Below are 19,261 nucleotides of genomic sequence, written 5' to 3' on the forward strand. Positions count from 1 at the left end.
AAAATCCAGTAAAGAAGAATTCGGTGAATTCGCGGTACGAAACTGGTGGCGTTCAGCACCTCCAACACGGTTTGGAACCACCGCGGTGAGTGCGAGTGGGCGGGGCTAAAAAAACAATAACAAACAATCACGTGACTCGCATCGCGGAAGTTGTACTTCCGGGTTCTCCGGCATCAGTCCCGCGTCCCGCCGGTGCAGAGCAGAGCTCAGCCTCCACTGGGAGCGGTAAAAGACGGTACATTTAGGACATTGAAGATATATAAGGCTGCTGTCGACGGGAAATATGCCCCTCTGAGCTGAGTAGGTTAGTAGAAGCTCCCCGTTTAAATGACCCCCGATAACAGGAAAATGAAATGCAGATGTATTTATGGCTTGTTTCTCTGCGGCTCCATGAAGCATTGAGGAAAGGCTCCGGGCAGAACATGGATAAGTCCAGCAAAGTCACAATTGCTCTTCCTCAGCGAGTGATCCCACCACTCTGAAGCACTTGCATAAAAACACAAGTTGGATGTAGTGAGCCTTAGGGTGGTGGATTATCCCTTTTAACTGGAGACACTGGTTAGTGTCACATGTTGCAGAGGCTTCCCCCAAAATTCACCCCGTTTCCAAGTGCAGGGATTCTGCTCGCTGTGGTCCTGCAGAACGACCACGGACGTCCGTTTGTCTTCAGCGGAGCAGTGGGCTATTTCAGACCATCTCGCAACACAGGACCTCGGATTCTACAATGGATGTGTTCGCACGCTCCAGCGGCGGTTCACATTCTGTACATCTTGAGGACTGTGTGTTCAGTTCCCCAGTGGCACTAAGTGGTGTGCAGAATAAGAGCTGCAGGCTGCTCTCCCTCCGCCTCTGTCCTAGAGTGATCTCTGCTCAGGGCTGCTTCCAGTGTGTCGGGACTCGGTCTGTTCTCTTGGCGTGAAGCTGCTGTTTCTGACGGGTCGTATGTGCCGATCACATAGTAGCCCCGAAGGACTTGGAACGCTATCTCAGTCCCCCAGAACAACATTAATCCCTGTTTTCGAGGTCTGTGTTTTTTAGGAATTCGGAACTACAATCCAAACAAAAAGAGGAGACAATAAGAATGAATGGAATTCGATGAAATGAAATGAATAGAAACAAATTCAGAATAATTCATTAGGACTTCCATGCTCGGAGAAGGTCAAACGTGATTCAACGCACGACCACCGACATGGAGAAATGACACGATTCTTTCCTTGCACTGGAAATGCCGAAAGCTGGCGCGATAAAGCGGCGTCTTTGTTCATTGATTTAATCCAAGAAATAAACATGGAGGTTAGACTGGATGGCAGAGAGCAGGAAGGCTATTATGGCATGTTTTTAATACATCCTTTTTGTGCATATGCCGCCTTCTTCTGCAGCGGTGATGGAAGCCGGCTGAGAACTTGCAACAGCTTCTGCTCGTCGCGGGGAACCAGCGCACCATAACAGCAGTGAGTGGAAAACATGCACATATCCCTGCTTCACACCAGAGATTTAATGAAAATGAAAACTTTCCAAACGTTTCCACGGTAATCCTGAATACAGGTACTGTCGGTAGGATACAGGAGGGTGAGGGTTCTGAAGAGAAAACCAGAAGGTGATGTAATTGACTCTGCTAAGGAGTCATGCGGTTTCTCCTCTCAGTTCCATAATTTGAAGGCCACTGCTGTCAAACGCACAATAGCATTGTAAAATTTAATGCTAACTGTAAAATAACATGGTTAAAAAAGGCCGGGCGGTGAATTCTCAGCTGACATATCGTGAAAAGTCTCACACACATCACCGCTCGGTGAATAAAAGGCAGATTCAGGTCTTCGAATTCAGTTTGTATTATTCTCTGCAGACGGCACCGTCACCCCATCGGCGGCTAAGGATGTGTGCCTGACCTATATTTGTCTTCCGTGTTCCCATGTCAGCCACCAGCCGGACCATTTCTGCCATCTAACGTCTCTGTGTAACAGCTTCCCCCTCGTTTCTACGCCCGTTTCCCCAGTAACTCTTCCGCCGACAAGTAATAGAGTCGTTCGCGATGTGTGTTTGTCTCATTGTGTATTCCACGTGTGACCTCCTCGTCTGCCTCCAAAGTATCGCAGGTGTTCTCCTGTAACACGTGGCGTCCAGTGATATATAAGATAAATGAATCTTGCAGGGGGCTCATCTTGCACAATCACAGGTTGCAGTTTCAAAGCAGCAGCAGCAGCAGCAGCAGCTTTCAGTGCAATGCTTAGCATTTGAGCCTCCGCTAAACAGCGAGAACCGCAAGAGGCTGAATATTCCGCCAATTTGTTTTCATTAACGAAGCATCTGCCGTATGAGAAATTATCGGCTTGAATTGTCCGAGAAGGGCCGGACTGACCGCGGGTGCGCCTGGGCTACCTTTTCTGTCTGCAAATTGAAAGGATCAGCGGGAGCCGGGGGGCTTTGGGCCATTTTCTGACATTTCTTGCCTGTCAGGTAACACGTAATATTTGGAATTGATAGAGGTAGCAGATTACGTTTGGGCTCAGCAATGTTATTACTGTCGCCGCTGCTGGGTTTACTGCCTTTGTCTGGGGTCTCCGGAGTGTTTTTGTTACCAGTTCCCATTTTGATATCCCCCTCTAGCCTTCTGTGCTATCCTGAGACAATTTAAAACAGTTTCACGGGTCAGAAAAATCAAATACTAAACTACCTCTTGCAAATGACATTGTATAAAATGAGGTTTGAATTGATGTGTTAATGTTCTTTCCGAAATGACAGCGCTATCTTCAGATCATTGTTTTAATGCTAATGGCATTGAAGGAAAGGCGACCGGTTCGGGTAATAAGGGGCGAATATGATCTTGGCAAAACTTCTTAGTTGGTATTTTATGATTTTATGATGGCGTTCGACACCACGGGGAAGCGGAAAGCGCAAGCGACAAGGCGACGCTTTTTGGCCCCTCAACAAGCCTGATGCAGCCACGTAAAGGATGTATTCCTTTTTTTCAATGAACAGTTGTCTCCGTATACAAACGAAGCCTTGTTCTGGAGAGGGATTTCCCATTCGTCAGGTGTTTTTTTTTTTTTTCTCGCCGTCCCGCATTGCCGAGGTCAGTCGCGGATTTATGTTTGAGACAAGCGAATGTGAGAAAATCTTTGGATAAATCACTCGGCAAAAACGGTCTCACTCCTGAACAATCTGCCGCCACCCGGCGTTTGAATTATGAGTGTGTCCCTGTCATGGAGGAGCCTCAAAAAGGGTCAAAACTCCATTCAGTTCATCACAATAAATAAACACAGCCACGGACTCATGTCTCCATATAAAAGACTTAAGAAATTAAATCACCTTAAATCACTTTAAGAGCCTAATACCGACGCCACTAATGTAGAAACAGTAAAGCATCTTTATGCCGCCAGCCAGCCTGACATCACCCAACCTCAACCGCACGCCATTTTTACATGTTTTATCCAGCTGAGGTGGGAAATCCGCACCTGGATTCCCCCGGTGTTTACCCCAAATTGGGACACCTGCTCCGATCCTTTGGCTGAAAAATGAGGTAAGCAGCCTCTCTAGATCTCCCTCTCCCCACAGGCCTCCACCACCTTCTCCCCACACAGGTTTATTTTGCTACCAGAGCTTGACCTGGCACCCTTGGGGGGCCCAGAAATGACAGGCCTACCCCTGAAATGCCAAGGGTGTCACTGTGCCTTGTCAGCCTGGATTAGCTCTCTCCCAGCAGCGTTCCCAAGCTTGTTAGCATCGTGACTCTGTGTGTGTGTGTGTGTGTGTGTGTGTGTGCGCGTTCATGTTCAAACGAAAGCCAGCGAGTCAGAGAGCCTGCTTATGTTAGTTGTTGTGATGAAATGGCCATTTAGCTTCCGCCTTTGATGAAATGACATTTTTCTCAATTATAGATCAACCGGTGTTTGAAAGTGCAATCACAAATATTTGTTTTGCCTTTATTATAAAGAGAGATATTTGATGATAGGAATACAAAACGGGCATGGGATGCCCAGAATGAGACTGCATTTTGATTGTTTATTTGAATTGTTTCTCATTTGAAATAGCAGCTCTTTTCAGGCCTCCGATTCTCCGAATCTTAGATGTAAGTCGTGTTTTAACTTCTCCCGTTTAAAAACGCGCCGTCCGCCGACCGCGGTTCAACTCCGGACCAGATCACGCTGCCGCTGGTGAGGAGTAACTGTACTTCAAGTCATAAAGCTCCATCTGCCACCGAGGGATTGGTTCTGGCCAAGTGAAATTCCCCACCTCGCTTTGTAAATAGCCATTGAACCAATTGAATCCTATAATTCTAATTTAGGGATTGGCTGAGTGTGACAAGGGTGTTGGGGCACCGGGAGATAAAAAGCTCTCTGAGGACCCATTAGTGCCTCCTACCGTGCCTTGAATCAATGGGCTAATGTTTACCCTGCTTAGTGTGTCATTTATAATTCAAACTAGTAATGCTCGTCAGTGTCCAAAGGGTCCGGGGTAATAATTTCAATTCATAAAACATCAATTAACTCCGAACGCGATGTCATCAAACGGCCGTAGCGCCGCGAAGCTCGCCGTCGTCCATTTAGTTTAACGACATTCAAAAAAAGGGGCGTGTTGAACCCCGCAGGAGAGGAGGCGTTTACCGTTTTTACAGATGGGGCAGCATTGCTCCGGCTCGTACACGGGGTTGACGCACTCCGGGACGGCGCAGTCGGACACCACGCAGTGCACCTCGTTATTTGGTTCGCAACGGCACCATTCACAGGGCGACGGCTGTGGGGAGAAGAAACACGGGATCTGGGTTAGACGGTCCTGTAGGTGTGCTGGATATGATGCTGTCCGGTCTCTAATTTTGCAGAAATGCCCTTATGAAGCTGCTCTTCCAGTAGCCCAGACTGATAAGCCAGACAATTTTATCCACCCATTCCAGCCTTTTAGGCGAACGCCGCTATCAGCTTTTATGCAAACCAGTGGGAAAAATGGGCGGGTTTAACTTTTAATTGTGAAATATCACATCGGCTTTTCCTAGACTTACATTTCTAACAGGCTCCCAGCAGGAGGCCAGCATTTCATAGACGCTGATCGTTTGTTGAACGCCGTTTATGTCATTAGCGACGGTAAACGCCGACCGCTCGACCCGCTGTACATACAATCAAAAGACGCCTTTGCCGGCGTGTTAGTTTTTGTTTTGTCAACCGACCGAAATCCGATGCATCTAATTACAATGTTCTCATAGGTCCTAATAGGACTTTTCCAAATCAGTGTAATTACTATTAAATCAGCATTTTAACATCCCAAAATATCAGTTCAGGTCCTTCTGCTGGTGTTGGTCTTTGTTTACCTGACATGCAAGAACGTCGTCATCGTGTTGCAGAAACTAAAAGTCTGTGTAGCTGGTAGCAATTTAAACCACATAACTGTTAAGAACGATCAAATGCTATGAATAAAACATGCATTTTCACATTTACAAGACCATTTTTCTGATGTTGTTCACGTGCTTCAAGTACGACAAATATCAGCCAATTTCTCTGCATCAGAATGTCATATCACCCGCATCCTCTTCAAGACTGCAGGCACGCAGATTACGATAGGCATCCAATAACCTGTGAATAAATCATTAGATAGGCAGATTTAAAAAAAAAAAAAAAAAAAAAAAAGGAAAACTGTTTTCACAAACAGAGCCTGCGGCCGATGTTGAGTAGAATCGCTCCGAATTCCGACGGGCGTCTAAGCGGGGTTGATATTTGCTGCATTTTTCTCCGGCCCACTTCGGGAAGCAGTCCAGAGGCCCGTCTCACTCCGCAACATGTAAATGAGTGTTTCACAGCTTCCTGCTACTGGCTTTTACTCAACAGGATCATTTCAAAGTGCTTTGTCAGGAAAATGAAGTGAGATGCAATTACATGGACCGAAAAAGTACAAACTCTTAGCGAATCAGGAAAGGTCAGCTGTTCATCATATTGCATTTTCTTCTTGCTCATCATTCTGAACACTACTTTAAATGCTCTGCACTCAATACTCTCTTTTAGCAAAGTGGTGGAAGGATAACTGCTCCGTATTTGATTGCCTCTCATATTTACGTGAGGTGACTGTTTGTCGGTCGCCGACCGTGCGTCGATATCGGCAAATGCCGTCACGCAAATACTTTAGCTGTCTCGTAACGTGATTAAAAAAGGCATTCGCGTCCACGCAGAACCGCCGGCTGATTCGCGTGCGGGCGTTTAAAGCGACTCTTGAACGGCACGCCGTCGATCAGCCCAGATTTCAGATCTGTATGCGATCGTACTTTTGTCGCATTTGAGCAAAGCTGTCTTCGCTTTTCCAAGGGTTTCCAGTTATTAGTCCAAGCTGTGTGAACTTGCTGACAGTACCGCTTGCATATTTATCATCCATGCATGAAAAGGGGGGTGGACCCAATCTATTTCTGCCTCATATCCCATTATCCGATTTTGAAGTGGAGCTTTTTAGCCTTTTCTTTTGTAATTATACTCTCATTGTCCCAGTTACATTAAGGGACCCAAACACGTCACCTTCTACGGATAAAGGTGTCGCGACAACGCCGCTATTCGTAGGATGATTTGCGGCTCTTCGCTTTTATCAGCCAACTTTACGGGCTCGATCTTGTATATTATAATTATTATTAGCATCATTAACAGATGCACTGCAGCCACAAACTGACCATGTGATGACGAACCAAAAGCGTGTGGCGTAAATGAGGAACATGCAGAAAGAAAATCTCTTATAAAGTGTGTAAAAGAAAACTAATAGATAGCTGCGAGGGCTGGAGCTATTGGATGATTTCACACTTTACCTCTCGCCGCCTTTGTACCCTTTTTCTAAGAACTTTAAATGGTCACAGTTAACAACCGCCGCTGTATCTCTGCTTTAATTCCCTCCACTCTTGAGATTATCATCATGGCAGCTGAACTTCTGTGTCAGTACATCAATTCAGAACGCCCATCCAATATCAGTGTGTTGTGAAACACACACACACACACACACACACACACACACACACACACACACACACACATGCATGCAGAAGCACAGTGTTCCTACGTACGGAAGCACAGTGCGCCCATCTATTGTTTTAGGTCTTTGAATGAAGAGTAACTAACATTACTAGTTTAACAATGGTCTCTAAGCTTCATATAACACTTTTCACGGAGCCTTCAGCAAAACGATAAGTCCGTCCATTGATAAGAAGGTGAGGAGGAGATGCAAGGAGCATGTTTCATTGTGAATGTGTGTTACATTATACACTGCTCAAAAAAAATAAAGGGAACACTTAAAAAACACATCCTAGATCTAAATGAATGAAATATTCTTATGAAATACTTTGCTCTTTACACAGTTGAATGTGCTGACAAGAAAATCACACCAAAATGATCCATGGAAATCAATTGTATCAACCCATGGAGGTCTGGATTAGGAATCACACTCAAAATTAAAGTGTAAAAACAAACTCCAGGCTGAGCCAACTTTGATGTAATGTCCTGAAAACAAGTCCAAATGAATCTGTGTTGCTTCCTGAGTGGACACTATGATTTCACACAAGTGTGACTGACTTGGAGTTACATTGTGTTGTTCAAGTGTTCCCTTTATTTTTTTTGAGCAGTATATTTCTTATCTTATATACAAGTATAGAAGCCCCTCTATATGTGACTAAAAACATGCAGGTGTGTATTAATATGTGGGCTTGCATTTGTGCTTAAATATGCATGTTTCTACGCACATGCATGCATGTGTGTGTATTTTAGCTCGTGTGTAAAATGCGTGCATGACTGAGAATATGTTTAATTACAGGTTTGTAAAATCAGACTCAAGGCCCAGAAACCAGGATGAATCTTTGGCGCGCATGATAATGTCTAATTACTATTAGAGCCGACCCGTCGGTATGTTTCACGCGCCCCCGTAATGCTTGGAGTCCCACAATGCACTGCCAGCGCATTGGCAAGACCGTCACGGCTCCGCCGGCCTCCCAAAAACATGCCGAAAACGAAGGAACAAGGGTTTACAGGCCAGCGGGAGGCAGAGTTGTGCGTCACGAGCTCAGACTTTTGTCAGCTTTTTTTCTCCCGCTACTGCAGGACATGCGGTTTTTCTCTGGTTGTCGTTTGCCGGAATAAATATGTTTTCACTCGGATTTACTCCCGGGAAGTTCCAGATAGAGCCATAAGGTCTCTTTTTTTATAATCTATTTCATAATTCGTGATTTTTTTATAGGCTTTGGTAGTTCCAGGTTCAGTTTGCACAAGGAGGTCGTTTCAGTAACTTTTCAATAAACATCACCACCGGTCCGCCCTTCAACTTTTACCAGTTTTTTTAAATTCCCCCCCTGTGTATTTGAGCCGGACACCCCTGAAGCAGATCAATGGCCATTCTAGCTGACTGCTCAAGGATGCTTGTTTTTGTCCGTCTATAATTGTTAGCGGTGATGATGGTTTCTGAGTCAGGCTTTTGGAGCGGCGGCTCGCTGACCTCAAGGGTTCGTCCTGCCGGGATCCTCAGAACCCGACCGACAATATCAATTAGACGGCCACAAAAGTAATATTGTCAGTTGCAACCGTAACCTCTCCCTTAACATCGGGTTTGTGTTTCCAACCAAATGTTACATGAAATATTGCGTCGATATCAGCGATTAAAATAACCAACGTAAGTGTTGTAAACCATTTATAGCTACAGTTATATTTCCACTTTTGCAAATGGGAAACTAGTCGCATTTGATGGGAACGTTTATGAGAGATAATGTACGAATTCCGACGTTTTGAGGGGGAAACTCAACACATAAGTGTGTCTCTTTAGAGAGTCTTCCTCCAAAGACTGCAAAACCTCACATCCTACTGAAGCAGAATCAGTGCAGAGATTTAGAATTTGATCATTGATTATCTCGCACATTGATGTGCGCTTTAGATCCCGGCTCGAAACGTTCACAACCTTTGTGATGTTAATGCCAAGACATTTTTTTTTTAGCTCATCCACCATGTTGCGTATCATTTGATTGGCCCTCTCTCATGTAAAATACATCTCAAAGCCTTTTATTTCTGCGTCAGAGCTGCGCTTAAACAATCAAGTCCTTTAAGAAATTCACAAGTCGACGGAGCCCGAGCGTTTTTTCTCCCCTTTGATGAGAAATTCATGTCACAGGATTCTCACATCACACTCGCACCAGCGTTCGATCCTTGTCCTCCCGCACAGATACATCTCAAACAAAGTCTGGCATGTAGAATCGTGCTCCCTGCAGAAATGCCCTCCCCTGCGCACGTGTAAGGAAATGTACCGGCTTAGCGGCGGAAAGGTACCGGCTATATTTTTGTGAGCCTGACAAGTAAGGTTTTGGGAAAGCGTGGCGAGATAAAGGGTCAGCGCCGGAGCATCCGAGCCGTGTCTGACATAGAAGATCTGCATCTAAGACATCATAGTAATGATTCACATCTGTAATTCTGCGCGTGTGTCCGATGGGATTATCTCGTGTGTTCCCGGTAGCGGTTAATTCGATCTCCGACGCTTGCAAGATTTGGTTGTCCACGGGGCTTTTTGGCTCGGCTTAAAAGTAGGGTTGGCGGACTTTTCAGCCCAAACATACCTGCCGTCTGAATTCAGTCAAGCTGCTTTTTGCCATCGGCGGTAAACTGGAATAACCTGCAACGCGGTAGGTGTCATTTACAGTCACTGTAACTGGAATATAAAAGGTGGGATGGGAGGGATTTCTCACCAGAAGCATTTCCAAATTATATTATAGCCACGGTTTTGCACGGAATAACAGGAATGTCACAAGACTCCGCCGAAAGAGCAAGCAGCCGACGTTTAATTTGTTCTTGCAAATCTAATATGCCTCGTGCCGGGGAATAATTTCCATTATCAGAGCCGCTCAATGTACTGATACGTCAAATAATTAGTGATATCAGCGGTCTTAAGGCGAGAGGCGGGGCTCACTCTGCGCCTGTCAATCACAAGGCCACATATTGACACCTGCAACCATGGGGTCATCAATATGTCTGGACAGTTTAGATCCAACCGAAACGCCGCATGTTTTTCGGACTGCGGGAGGAAACCGGAGAAGCCGGAGGAATCCCATGCAAACACGAGGACCGCGCACGGAATTCTAAGCAGGGACATTCTCGCTGTGAGGCAGAAGCGCTAACCCCTGCGCCATCGCGCCGCTGTGAATTCTTTAAATAAATGAAGAAAATATTCCTCAAAAAAATGACTTGGATCGTGGTGTGAAATCTTTCGAAGCCATTCTTAACCTTTTCTGTGCAAAATGAATGTCACTTAAGAAAAAAGAAGGAAGAAAGGAAAGAATAGATCAGAAGGGTATCGCACAAAGCGAAAGGAAAGAAAAGGAGCTTTTATTTGAAGTAAATATTTATATGACAGGTCGGTCACGTTGTCTATCTGACAGGCTTTTACACTCGGCCCTAATAATTCATGTGGATATTCCAAACCCCTCAGTACGTTGACGCACAAAGTGTCTCTGTTATGGTCGGGTTTGCGGAGAAATCCCAGTTGGGGAGGCTTCCGGCAACAAGCCCGACTTCTGCTTTTAAAACACAAATGTGAGGTTTCATTTGTGCAGCCTCCTCATTAATAGGGTACCATTTCCCCAACTTGCGTCATGGAACAGCTAACAGGTTGAAAAATGTCGAGCTCGGATCTCGCTGATGCTCTCATCTGACGCCGCCGCTGATAAACCGGGGAAACAACGGCGTGCCAGAATCCTCGCTGTGCGAAAAAGCACCGCGGAATCCAGAATCGCCCGCTTGGAGAAGGAACCGGTCGTCACTTAACCTCCAGACGCGAAAACAAATGACGGCGAAATGGAAAGGGAAAAAAAAAAAAAAAAGAACAAATCGATATTTTGTGAATTCGTTTCATTCTACGAGCTCGGCAGCGGGTCGTCAATCGCACGTCAGGTTGAAGTTTGTAATGACTAAATTGAGAAAGTGCGGCGCACGTTTTCCTGCAGAAGCAGGACAATTACCTCATCGGAGAGTTCGGATCCGGCCCACTCCAAACTTGATTGCTATTTGATGAGGGGGCCGACACGTCGCCGGGAAATAATTAGAAGAGAAAACAACTGCAACAATAATGCATACTTTCACTCGCTATTTAGTTTGTGAAGCTATTTTCTGTTAATAAGACGAACAATAGGGCTCATCCTTAAAGTTGGAATTATTGATAACACCACCAAGTCCGATAAACATTTATTAGTCTCCCTGTCGAGTAATTTGCGGTTTTATGGTACAATTTAACCCCCGTGTGGCGAGAGACGTGTTGTATCGGCAGAAGAGCCCGACTTTTGGACCATCTGGCAAAGCAGGATCCCACGTGCAACCGGAAGACGTTTGCCGCCGAGATCCTTTGTTCGTCTCGTTCCCGGCTCGCGGATTTTGCCGTTATCGCTTTTCCTGATCGTACAATCAATAGCCAGCTAGCTCCTTGACATTCACTCCCCCGTTCCTCCCCGTCCTGAGCTTCAAACAGCGGTTTTGAAGCAAACACTCGGTGATTGCTAGAAAGAGACGCGCGCTATCGTTTTGGCATTTAAAAAAATAAAACGGACTAATTTCAAAGGTTACGCCAAAAGATTGGCGCCTCGGGCAGAAATGTAAAGATGGGATATAGGTAGCGTATTTACAAAAACACAATTTGAAATATAAATCCAGCTGCGATGCGTTTGGGACGATCAGTCCGACAAAAGAAAAAGGGAGCGTCGGCAGACAAGCGTAGATGTGCCGCGAGTCGAAGAAAAGGCCGGCGTCTTCGGCGTGGAATTGAATCGGTGGCCTGTCGCGCTCTTTATTCCCGCGCTGAGGTAAACAGAGTTGAAGTAGAAGGAAATTAATAGTCAAATAACCTTCAGCGGGGCGACGCCGGCCGGACAACAGGGTCGCAGGAAACTCAACCCTGCAGTTAATAGGGGTGACGGCAACGGGCTGACAGTCAAACTGCCTGCTGCTGATGGTCCAGTCAAAACAATATTTTACCAGAGGTCAGAGAATACATAGAGCGGACGGCTGATGCTGCACGAGGGTACTTAAAGTGCAAGTCTTTGATAGGAAAATCAATCCCAGCAATAATTTGTGCGGCTTTTATAGCTGTTTGCTCTCCGACTTGTCAGCGCGAATATGCAGATTCGCTGATTACTAATGCGCTGGCGGGTCTGTGTTTGTACATGATACGTAGACGTATTTACTCTCGCACAACTTTTATTTTGTCCGAGAACACGTAGTTTCAGCCGTGTGGGTGACTGGAGGCTGCAGAAATTCGGAATTATAAATCGGTATTTTTCCGTCATTGTTACACCAGGACAAATTCGCCTCGGTCGCTGGGAAAGTTTTGTTCTATTTAACTACGCCAGGAATCCCCTGACATATCCTGCGACAGCCGATGCAGCGGGCCGACGTCTCGCGCCTCCTTTTTCCGTCGTTTTGACTTTTTTGTTTATTCATTTATTTTAATTGTCTGTCAGTAAGTAGTTCCCTCCATGGCTAATAGATGGACAAATCTGCGGGGAAGGATTTCGCTGTCCGGTGGGGAGCTATCGGAGATGTTGCTGAGAAAAGTGAGCGTGGCACACAGCGGGGGGGACGGAGGACTCGTCCGTCGACGCCTCCTTAAATGTTTGCCGTGAAAACACGGGCGTCGAAAAGGCCGACGTATCTCGAAAAGCACGAGCGCGTTCTATTAGCGTCGCATCAGCGGCCCCGCGGCGAATCGATGAGCGGAGCCGCGCGGCGCCGTTAGCTTAGCTTTGTCAGACACGGTTCCTGAACGTATAATTGCTGTTTGGCTCAGCGTCTGCATGGATTCACCTGCGGGGACTCATTTTTGTTGGTTGGAAGAGTTGAACGCATCAGCCAGCTCTAATGCGCTTCCAGCGTCTTGTTTTTTAGGCTCAGTTTGGGTCCATAAAAAGAAACAAGCAGAATGAATCTTTCATTCCAGATGCCCGGACCGAGTCCCGGCTTAGCCTTCAGAATACTCCCAAACCGAACGAGCGATGGAGCTTCTTGCGCTTTCTATCTCTTCTTAATGGCTTTTACCATCCAATGGGATTTTTCTTCCGTCGCCGTGATTGCAAAGTCGTCGGACCTTTCCAAATGTAATAAAAAATACCATCCTGACTGGCTTATGGAAAGAGCCCCCTCCCCATCTCTGCTGTTAAAAATCTGCATTATATGAGCGCGCTGGTCGAAACCAATCTTTTCGGATCGAAATTCAAGTTAGGCGTTCCCTTCGGTGGTGCAGGCGGCGCAGAAATGAGAGCCCGATTACTGCAGAGGGAAGAGAGCGGGATCGGCCGGCCTGAAAGGTGAACTGTGAATAACGGAGGTAAGCCCTCGTCGACCAATCACTGCCAGTTTGAATGACTTCATAGAGACTGAGAGACTGAAAGAGTGTCTGGCCTGTTCATGTATCTATCAAGGCTCTGCACTTCTTTAATTTGGGAGATTATCACCCCAGTTTGGCATTTTGCGGAAGAATCACACAATGTAAATATTGTACCGTCCCTTTTCCAAACGGGGTCAAAGGCTATTGAATTTATTTCTGGAGCTGAGAGACGGCCCGGGCGTCCGTCGGGTAAAACGGTGGCGGCTTATGCATGGCAAAGGCCCGCATTACTGCGATGATTTGTCTGCAGGGACCGTCGCCTCATTGTTCTGAGCCGCGCCGTCGCCTCAGACGGAATACAATTGCAGCGCGATGGGCTATTATATTGTTTTATTAATTTGACTCATCGTTTGTAACGATAACATTCACAGCTTTGACATCCGTTTGTGTTCAGGTTTGGAATTTGTGCCGTTTTATCGGCGAGATAAACAAGAAAACTAACGCGAGCGACCGCGTGATTATCCGTATTGTCCCTCGACTTGAAGTTATTTGCGACTTGAAGTTATTTGCGACGCGTCACGGCCTTAAATGTGATGGTAACACTGACGGGTGCCAAGTGGGTGTTGCTGTAAAGCAAGTCCCATGAAAGCTTCAAACGCTGCACGTCCTCATCTAACAAAATGATAAAAAGTATTTACAGTACATCAATCTTCTCTTGAGGTGAAGCCCGTGATTCTGCTTTCCACCCAGACGTCTGGATTAACACAGAAATCTTTAGTTCCCGTGACAGCGGCGGCTCTTTCCCGCCTCGTAACAACAGCGACGACATTATTTTTCCGGGAAGCGCCGCTTCGGTGTGGGATTTCGTCTCCTAATGAAATGTCAAGACGCGGTGGATGGACACCGCGTTTTTTATCAGATCCTGAAAAAGATCACGGACGATCACATTCCTGCTCGGTCCGTCCCGTCGTACAATTTAAAACCGGAAAACCCGGCACTGTTTTCTTTTTAATCCGTGAGATTAGATAAGTCTAACCTCAGTTCCGTTGGGTCGTCCTGTCCCGGACGCTCTCTGTAAAGAATCCTCGGCGTGAGACTGGCGTCACACACTTACGGTAGCCATCTATGGCGGCCTGCAGTCAAAACACCTTCTTCAGAGGCGAACTCAACACCGACGTACTGCGATCACTGCGGCTTCAAGCCCACAGTTACTGCTCTCTCCTTCGTCACTGGAATGATTCCAGTCTTATTATTATTATCATCATCGTTATTATGATTGCTATTGCTATTATTGTTGTTATTTAGGCCTATTTATCCTTTAAACCCTCTAAATGCAAAAATCAGAGCCCTGGTTTAGAGCTGCACGTCTGTCTGATTCCTCGCCCAAAAATTGATTTTTCAAGGGAAATGAAGGATTAAAGCTTCATCTTTTTGCAATATCTTTTTGTTCTTCTTGTTGCAAATGCAATGCAAAACTATTCAGTTTTTAAACGGATAAAATCTACTCCTTGCACCCGGGGACTCTCTCCGCCTTCCTCATCCCCGAGCAGGACGGCGGGAAGCGCGGAGAGGACGGTTCACAATCGAGTTCCCGTCCCAGCCGGAGACCCGGATCTGGGATGTGAACTCGCCTGCACCTCCTGGTCCCGACCCTTCCTCGTCACCCGTCGGTGAAACACCCACCGAGGTGGAGCGGAATGACTCAGGAGGGTAAATAATACGCCGAACGCCACGGAATCCACAACTGCAGACTCAACAAGCCATTATAGCAAATTTTCCATCAGACTGTGTCGGCGCCGGTGCTGACACAGGCCCTCAGGGTGAATCGTCAGGGTGCAGATGCACGTATCATGTCGGCGTTAGTTTCAAGACCGAAGACGATAACCACCGACGCGATCCGCGATTCGTCGCGCGAGAGGAACGAATTACTGGTGGTCGCCGGAAACCGTCCGTCCGGAACAATCCGGCCGCGTTCGTCCTGTTATTTTCAGCAACCTTTGTGCCGGCGCGTGTGTTTTTTTTTTCCTCTCCACCGCCTGATTCTGGATAAATTGCAAACATATGCACAATTCAGCACCATCACTGCAAAAGAAATGCCAATTAGTTCCACACCAAAGGTTAACCTGTCGGCATCTTTACACAGCGCGCTGTATAAAAGATATCGGCGGCCTTTGATTTCCATCCCGTCTGCAGGCTCTGACGCTTTCATGTTCTCGCTGGAAAAGATCCCTCATGTCGGAGGCGGACCCACAACTTGGGTGGTCTAGAATTGTTCGGGGGTCACTTTCTTTATTTCTGTTTGGCCACTTTTAAAACAAACGTTTGGTTTTTTTTTTATTCCCTGTTACGCACAACGCAACGTCCTTCCTCCCTTCGGGTTGTTAAGACAAGGTCGGCACGAGGTCGGGACGCGCTATTGATGAACGGGATCTCATCAAACCGCCAGGCTTACACACCTCGCGGAAGCCGAGGACTCGCATTAGCAGGCAGGCCTGACCTCCACGCCGTCCGATCCCAGTCGGCGGCGATCGAACACGGGTTTGAAATGGGCCGATCCATCACACCCCTAGCGGCTAGCAGACACGCGGCTAGCAGACACGCAGCTAGCGGACACGCGGCTAGAGGACGCGCGGCTAGCGGACACGCGGCTAGCAGACACGCAGCTAGCAGACACGCAGCTAGCAGACAAGCAGCTAGCGAACACATGCTTCTTTAAATCCCAGCTTTATTCCAAGTAGCGGTTTGAGTATTATTTTTATATCTGACGGTCGTATTGTTATAAACTAACAAATGCAAATTATTGGAAGAATCAACCGCTTGAACACAGCAATAACCTGCAGGTGTTTGCCGACACTGAGTCCATGAAGTTTACTGCTCAAAGGGAACACTTAAACAACACATTGTCCGTCAGTCAGACCTGTGTGACGTCCAAGTGTCCACTTGGGAAGCGACACGGATTCATTTAGACTTGTTTCAAGGACGTTGGATCAGCCTGTCGTGTGTTTTTCCACTTTCATTCGGAGTATGACTCCAAATCCAGACCTCCGTGGGTTCAGATATTGGATTTCCGTTCATCGTTTTGGTGTGATTTTCTTGCGGTCACGTTCAATGATGTCAAAAACAAAGTATTGAAGGAGAATATTTCATCCATTCACATCTAGGATGTGTTATTTTAATGTTCCCTTTGCTTTTTGGAGCTGTGCATTTCATTGTAACGAAGTACTATTGTATTAATCAGCGCCTTACACAAGATCGGGTGAGATACCTGCCTCGCTGTCGCTCTACGCGTCTATATGGTTCAATAACCTCCTATTTTACTTTCATTGAACCAAAGGCGTCCGATGGGTCTTGTGGTTTTCACCAGTCTTTAGTGCACCAGTATGTGTGCTTCTGCTTCAGCGGAGACGGTTTGTACTTCTGCTTTCGCTGCTCCCCGGGGGCTTCGGCCTCCTTCCACTTGTACCCAAAGCATGCAAGTCGGCTTATTCGGAGCATCCAAATTGGCTTGTCGCTGCGAGTGCGGTTGTTTCTGTCTCTATATGTCGGCCTTGTGATGGCGTGGCGCTGCGAGCGCCTCGCCCAGTGTCAGCTGGGATTGCCTCCAGGATTGGCCGGAGGGGAGCGGGGGATTTTATAAGACTCCATTGATCAGTGAGGTAATTGTCTCTGCGATAGTAGCACAGTATGGCCCCTATACGGGTAAGATTTAAATGTCTTGTTAAAGAATAGAAGCTGTATAGATTGGGACAGATATACGGCTCCTTTCAGGTCCTTTCACTTTGGACAGAAACGGAATTTCTTGCATTTATGTTTGTCCGAATCGTATCGGATGTCACGCCGACCGCTTCGCTTTCCCTCCGCTTTATTAGAGAAAAAGAATGAATTGTTTTAACCTCGGGCTGCTCCGGAGTAATGGGTGTCTAAAAATATCAGTGGAAAGAAAAAAAAAAAGAAAGAAAAGTGCAGCGAGAGGCGGGAAGTTGAATTTTTCCGAATTCCTGCACCTTTGGTTCTACTTGTGGAGGCTCGTCTCGGTCGGTAACGGCGGTTGCGGCCGCGGTAACGATACTATAAGTCGGCCATTTCAGTGATTTTATTCGGCAGCAATGACCGGCTGTCCCTTTAAGGCCTTAGCCACGGGCCGACCGTCTCTGTTTATTTTTTCGGTCTTATGAAAAACGACAATATTTCCTTTTGCATCTGCAGGTGTCTCCGAAGGAACAGATTGCAGTGACGGGCTCAAAAAAAAAAAAAAAAAAAAAAAAAAATGAAAAAAATAAATAAAACACAGATGTAGCAGTGTGAGTGTGCAGCAGTGACTCAGTGTCTGCAGATTGATTTTTTTTTTTTTTTTTTTTTTTTTCCTTAAACTGTCCTTTCATGTGTCAGTGAAATGCCGCCGATGGCGTGACATCGCTCCCGGAGGCAGCCATCTTTATGACCTCAGCTAAACACCGACACCCCCTCCCCCGCTCCTTTACCCAACAACCAGCACAACTAAACTAGTCCTTAACCTGCCGGCTGCAGCTGAGTGAGATGACACCCTCTTGGATTGTCAGTCTCCACCCAAAGCATTGATCTCCACAGGTTTGTGATCGGGGATGACGTTGAACGTGGGGCCGCCTGGGTGGCGTCCACGCTGTGGCCGAGGGTCGCCGGGGCCGAGTCGTCTCCCGGGCCTTTTTATTTACATTTTGCAGCCTAGAAGCGGCTGTTTCATTGTTGTTTTTTTTTTTTGTCAAGTTTCAAAGGACACAGGTGAACCTCCACCTCCACACCGGGGACGTCCATGGCACCTCTCTGAGATGTTTGAACTTTGCCAGCATCCCAGATAAAGACAAAAAAAAAACAAACAAACAAACCAAACCAGCCGTTGCAAAGCTCTTACCTTGAATTCCTCCAGGATCTTGTAGGTTTTGCTCCGGTACTCGCAAAAGTTTTTAACCTCCTTGCACTCCGGGCAGCATCCGTTGTGCTCCACTTTGGTGCACTTGGGGTGCAGCTTGGGGCACTCGGGCTGGTCGCACACCGGCCCGTCCTCCGTGCACACGCACGGACAATTCGAGTGTCCCGGGTAGAAACGGTCCCCGAGTTTGTAAACGAAGCCGCTGTCGTCCACGCATCCCTTCCCGCGGTAGTCATCGAACACGATGCCGTCTCCCGCCGTCCGCTCCGCCTCGTCTGCGGCGTAATCCTCCGGGCTCCCGAACGGCGCCGGGGACGCGCCGCCGCCGCGGGCCAGCAGCAGGGCGACGGCGGCCGCCAGGAGAGGGCCCATCCTTCGCCGCGACGTCGATATCCGCATCCAGCACGATCGCATCCCCCCTAGGCTCCCGGTATCCTCTCCGGATCCCTCCTGCGCTCCCCGAACATCACCGTCATCATCACCATCATCATCTTCATCATCATCATCGTCTTCATCATCATCATCATCATCATCACCGCCGGAGGAAACGGGCCAGGCTGGAAGACATGAGAAATAATCGGATGGATGTCGATCCGCGCCTCACCTCACCTCTTCTCCGTCACTTTTTTGCAAGGCTTTCTGTCATCTGTACCCCCCCCCCCACACACACACATACACGCTTAAAAAAATAAAATAAAATAAAAAAACACCCGCTGTACGTTTATTCCGACAAACAACAGGCGCTCAACAAGCCAAAATATTCATAATATTCATCATAATAACGAAACTCTCCCCGACAGGAGCTGCATGCAGACGGTTTTTGCGCTCTTATAGGGATGTGTTGATGTCCAAAACAGAGAGAGAGAGAGAAACAGAGAAACAGAGAGAGAGAGAGAGAGAAACATCCATTTACCGAAGTGGGCGGTCTGGACTCCTCGTTCTTCCCCATCTATCTAACAGATCAACAATGTGAAAGTCCACCGGTGCCAACAGGTCTGCGTGGAGGGGCCCCACGCAACTCACCGCTGCGGCCGCTTTCCCATGTCAAACGTTGTGCAG

General features: G+C 47.1%; 1 protein-coding gene and 1 long non-coding RNA gene across 3 annotated transcripts in view; one reads left to right on the top strand and one right to left on the bottom strand.

Annotated features, from left to right (window-relative positions):
• Window positions 1–19,261, bottom strand: part of vwc2l (von Willebrand factor C domain containing 2 like) — a 28,985-nt gene that overhangs the window by 9,044 nt on the left and 680 nt on the right. The window contains exons 2-3 of one of the 2 annotated variants that reach the window (XM_086145992.1): window positions 18,185–18,759; window positions 4,602–4,731 (exon numbers count right to left, since the gene is read on the bottom strand). In XM_086145992.1, coding sequence (XP_086002118.1) covers window positions 4,602–4,731; window positions 18,185–18,616 — 562 coding nt within the window. In that variant the 5' untranslated portion in view covers window positions 18,617–18,759. Of the gene's footprint in view, window positions 1–4,601; window positions 4,732–18,184; window positions 18,844–19,261 lie in introns of those variants that run through there. The other variant, XM_086145993.1, reaches the window with a different exon arrangement.
• On the top strand, window positions 168–18,315 carry LOC147235121 (uncharacterized). Its single transcript, XR_015106080.1, has 4 exons — window positions 168–304; window positions 1,380–1,451; window positions 17,686–17,883; window positions 18,040–18,315. It is a non-coding gene; the product is annotated as an uncharacterized LOC147235121 (long non-coding RNA).

Source organism: Fistularia commersonii, chromosome 4 (genome assembly GCF_037954325.1).
Source record: "Fistularia commersonii isolate RoL2024-O1a breed Wild chromosome 4, RoL_Fcom_v1.0, whole genome shotgun sequence".
In the NCBI taxonomy this organism is placed as follows: domain Eukaryota; kingdom Metazoa; phylum Chordata; class Actinopteri; order Syngnathiformes; family Fistulariidae; genus Fistularia; species Fistularia commersonii.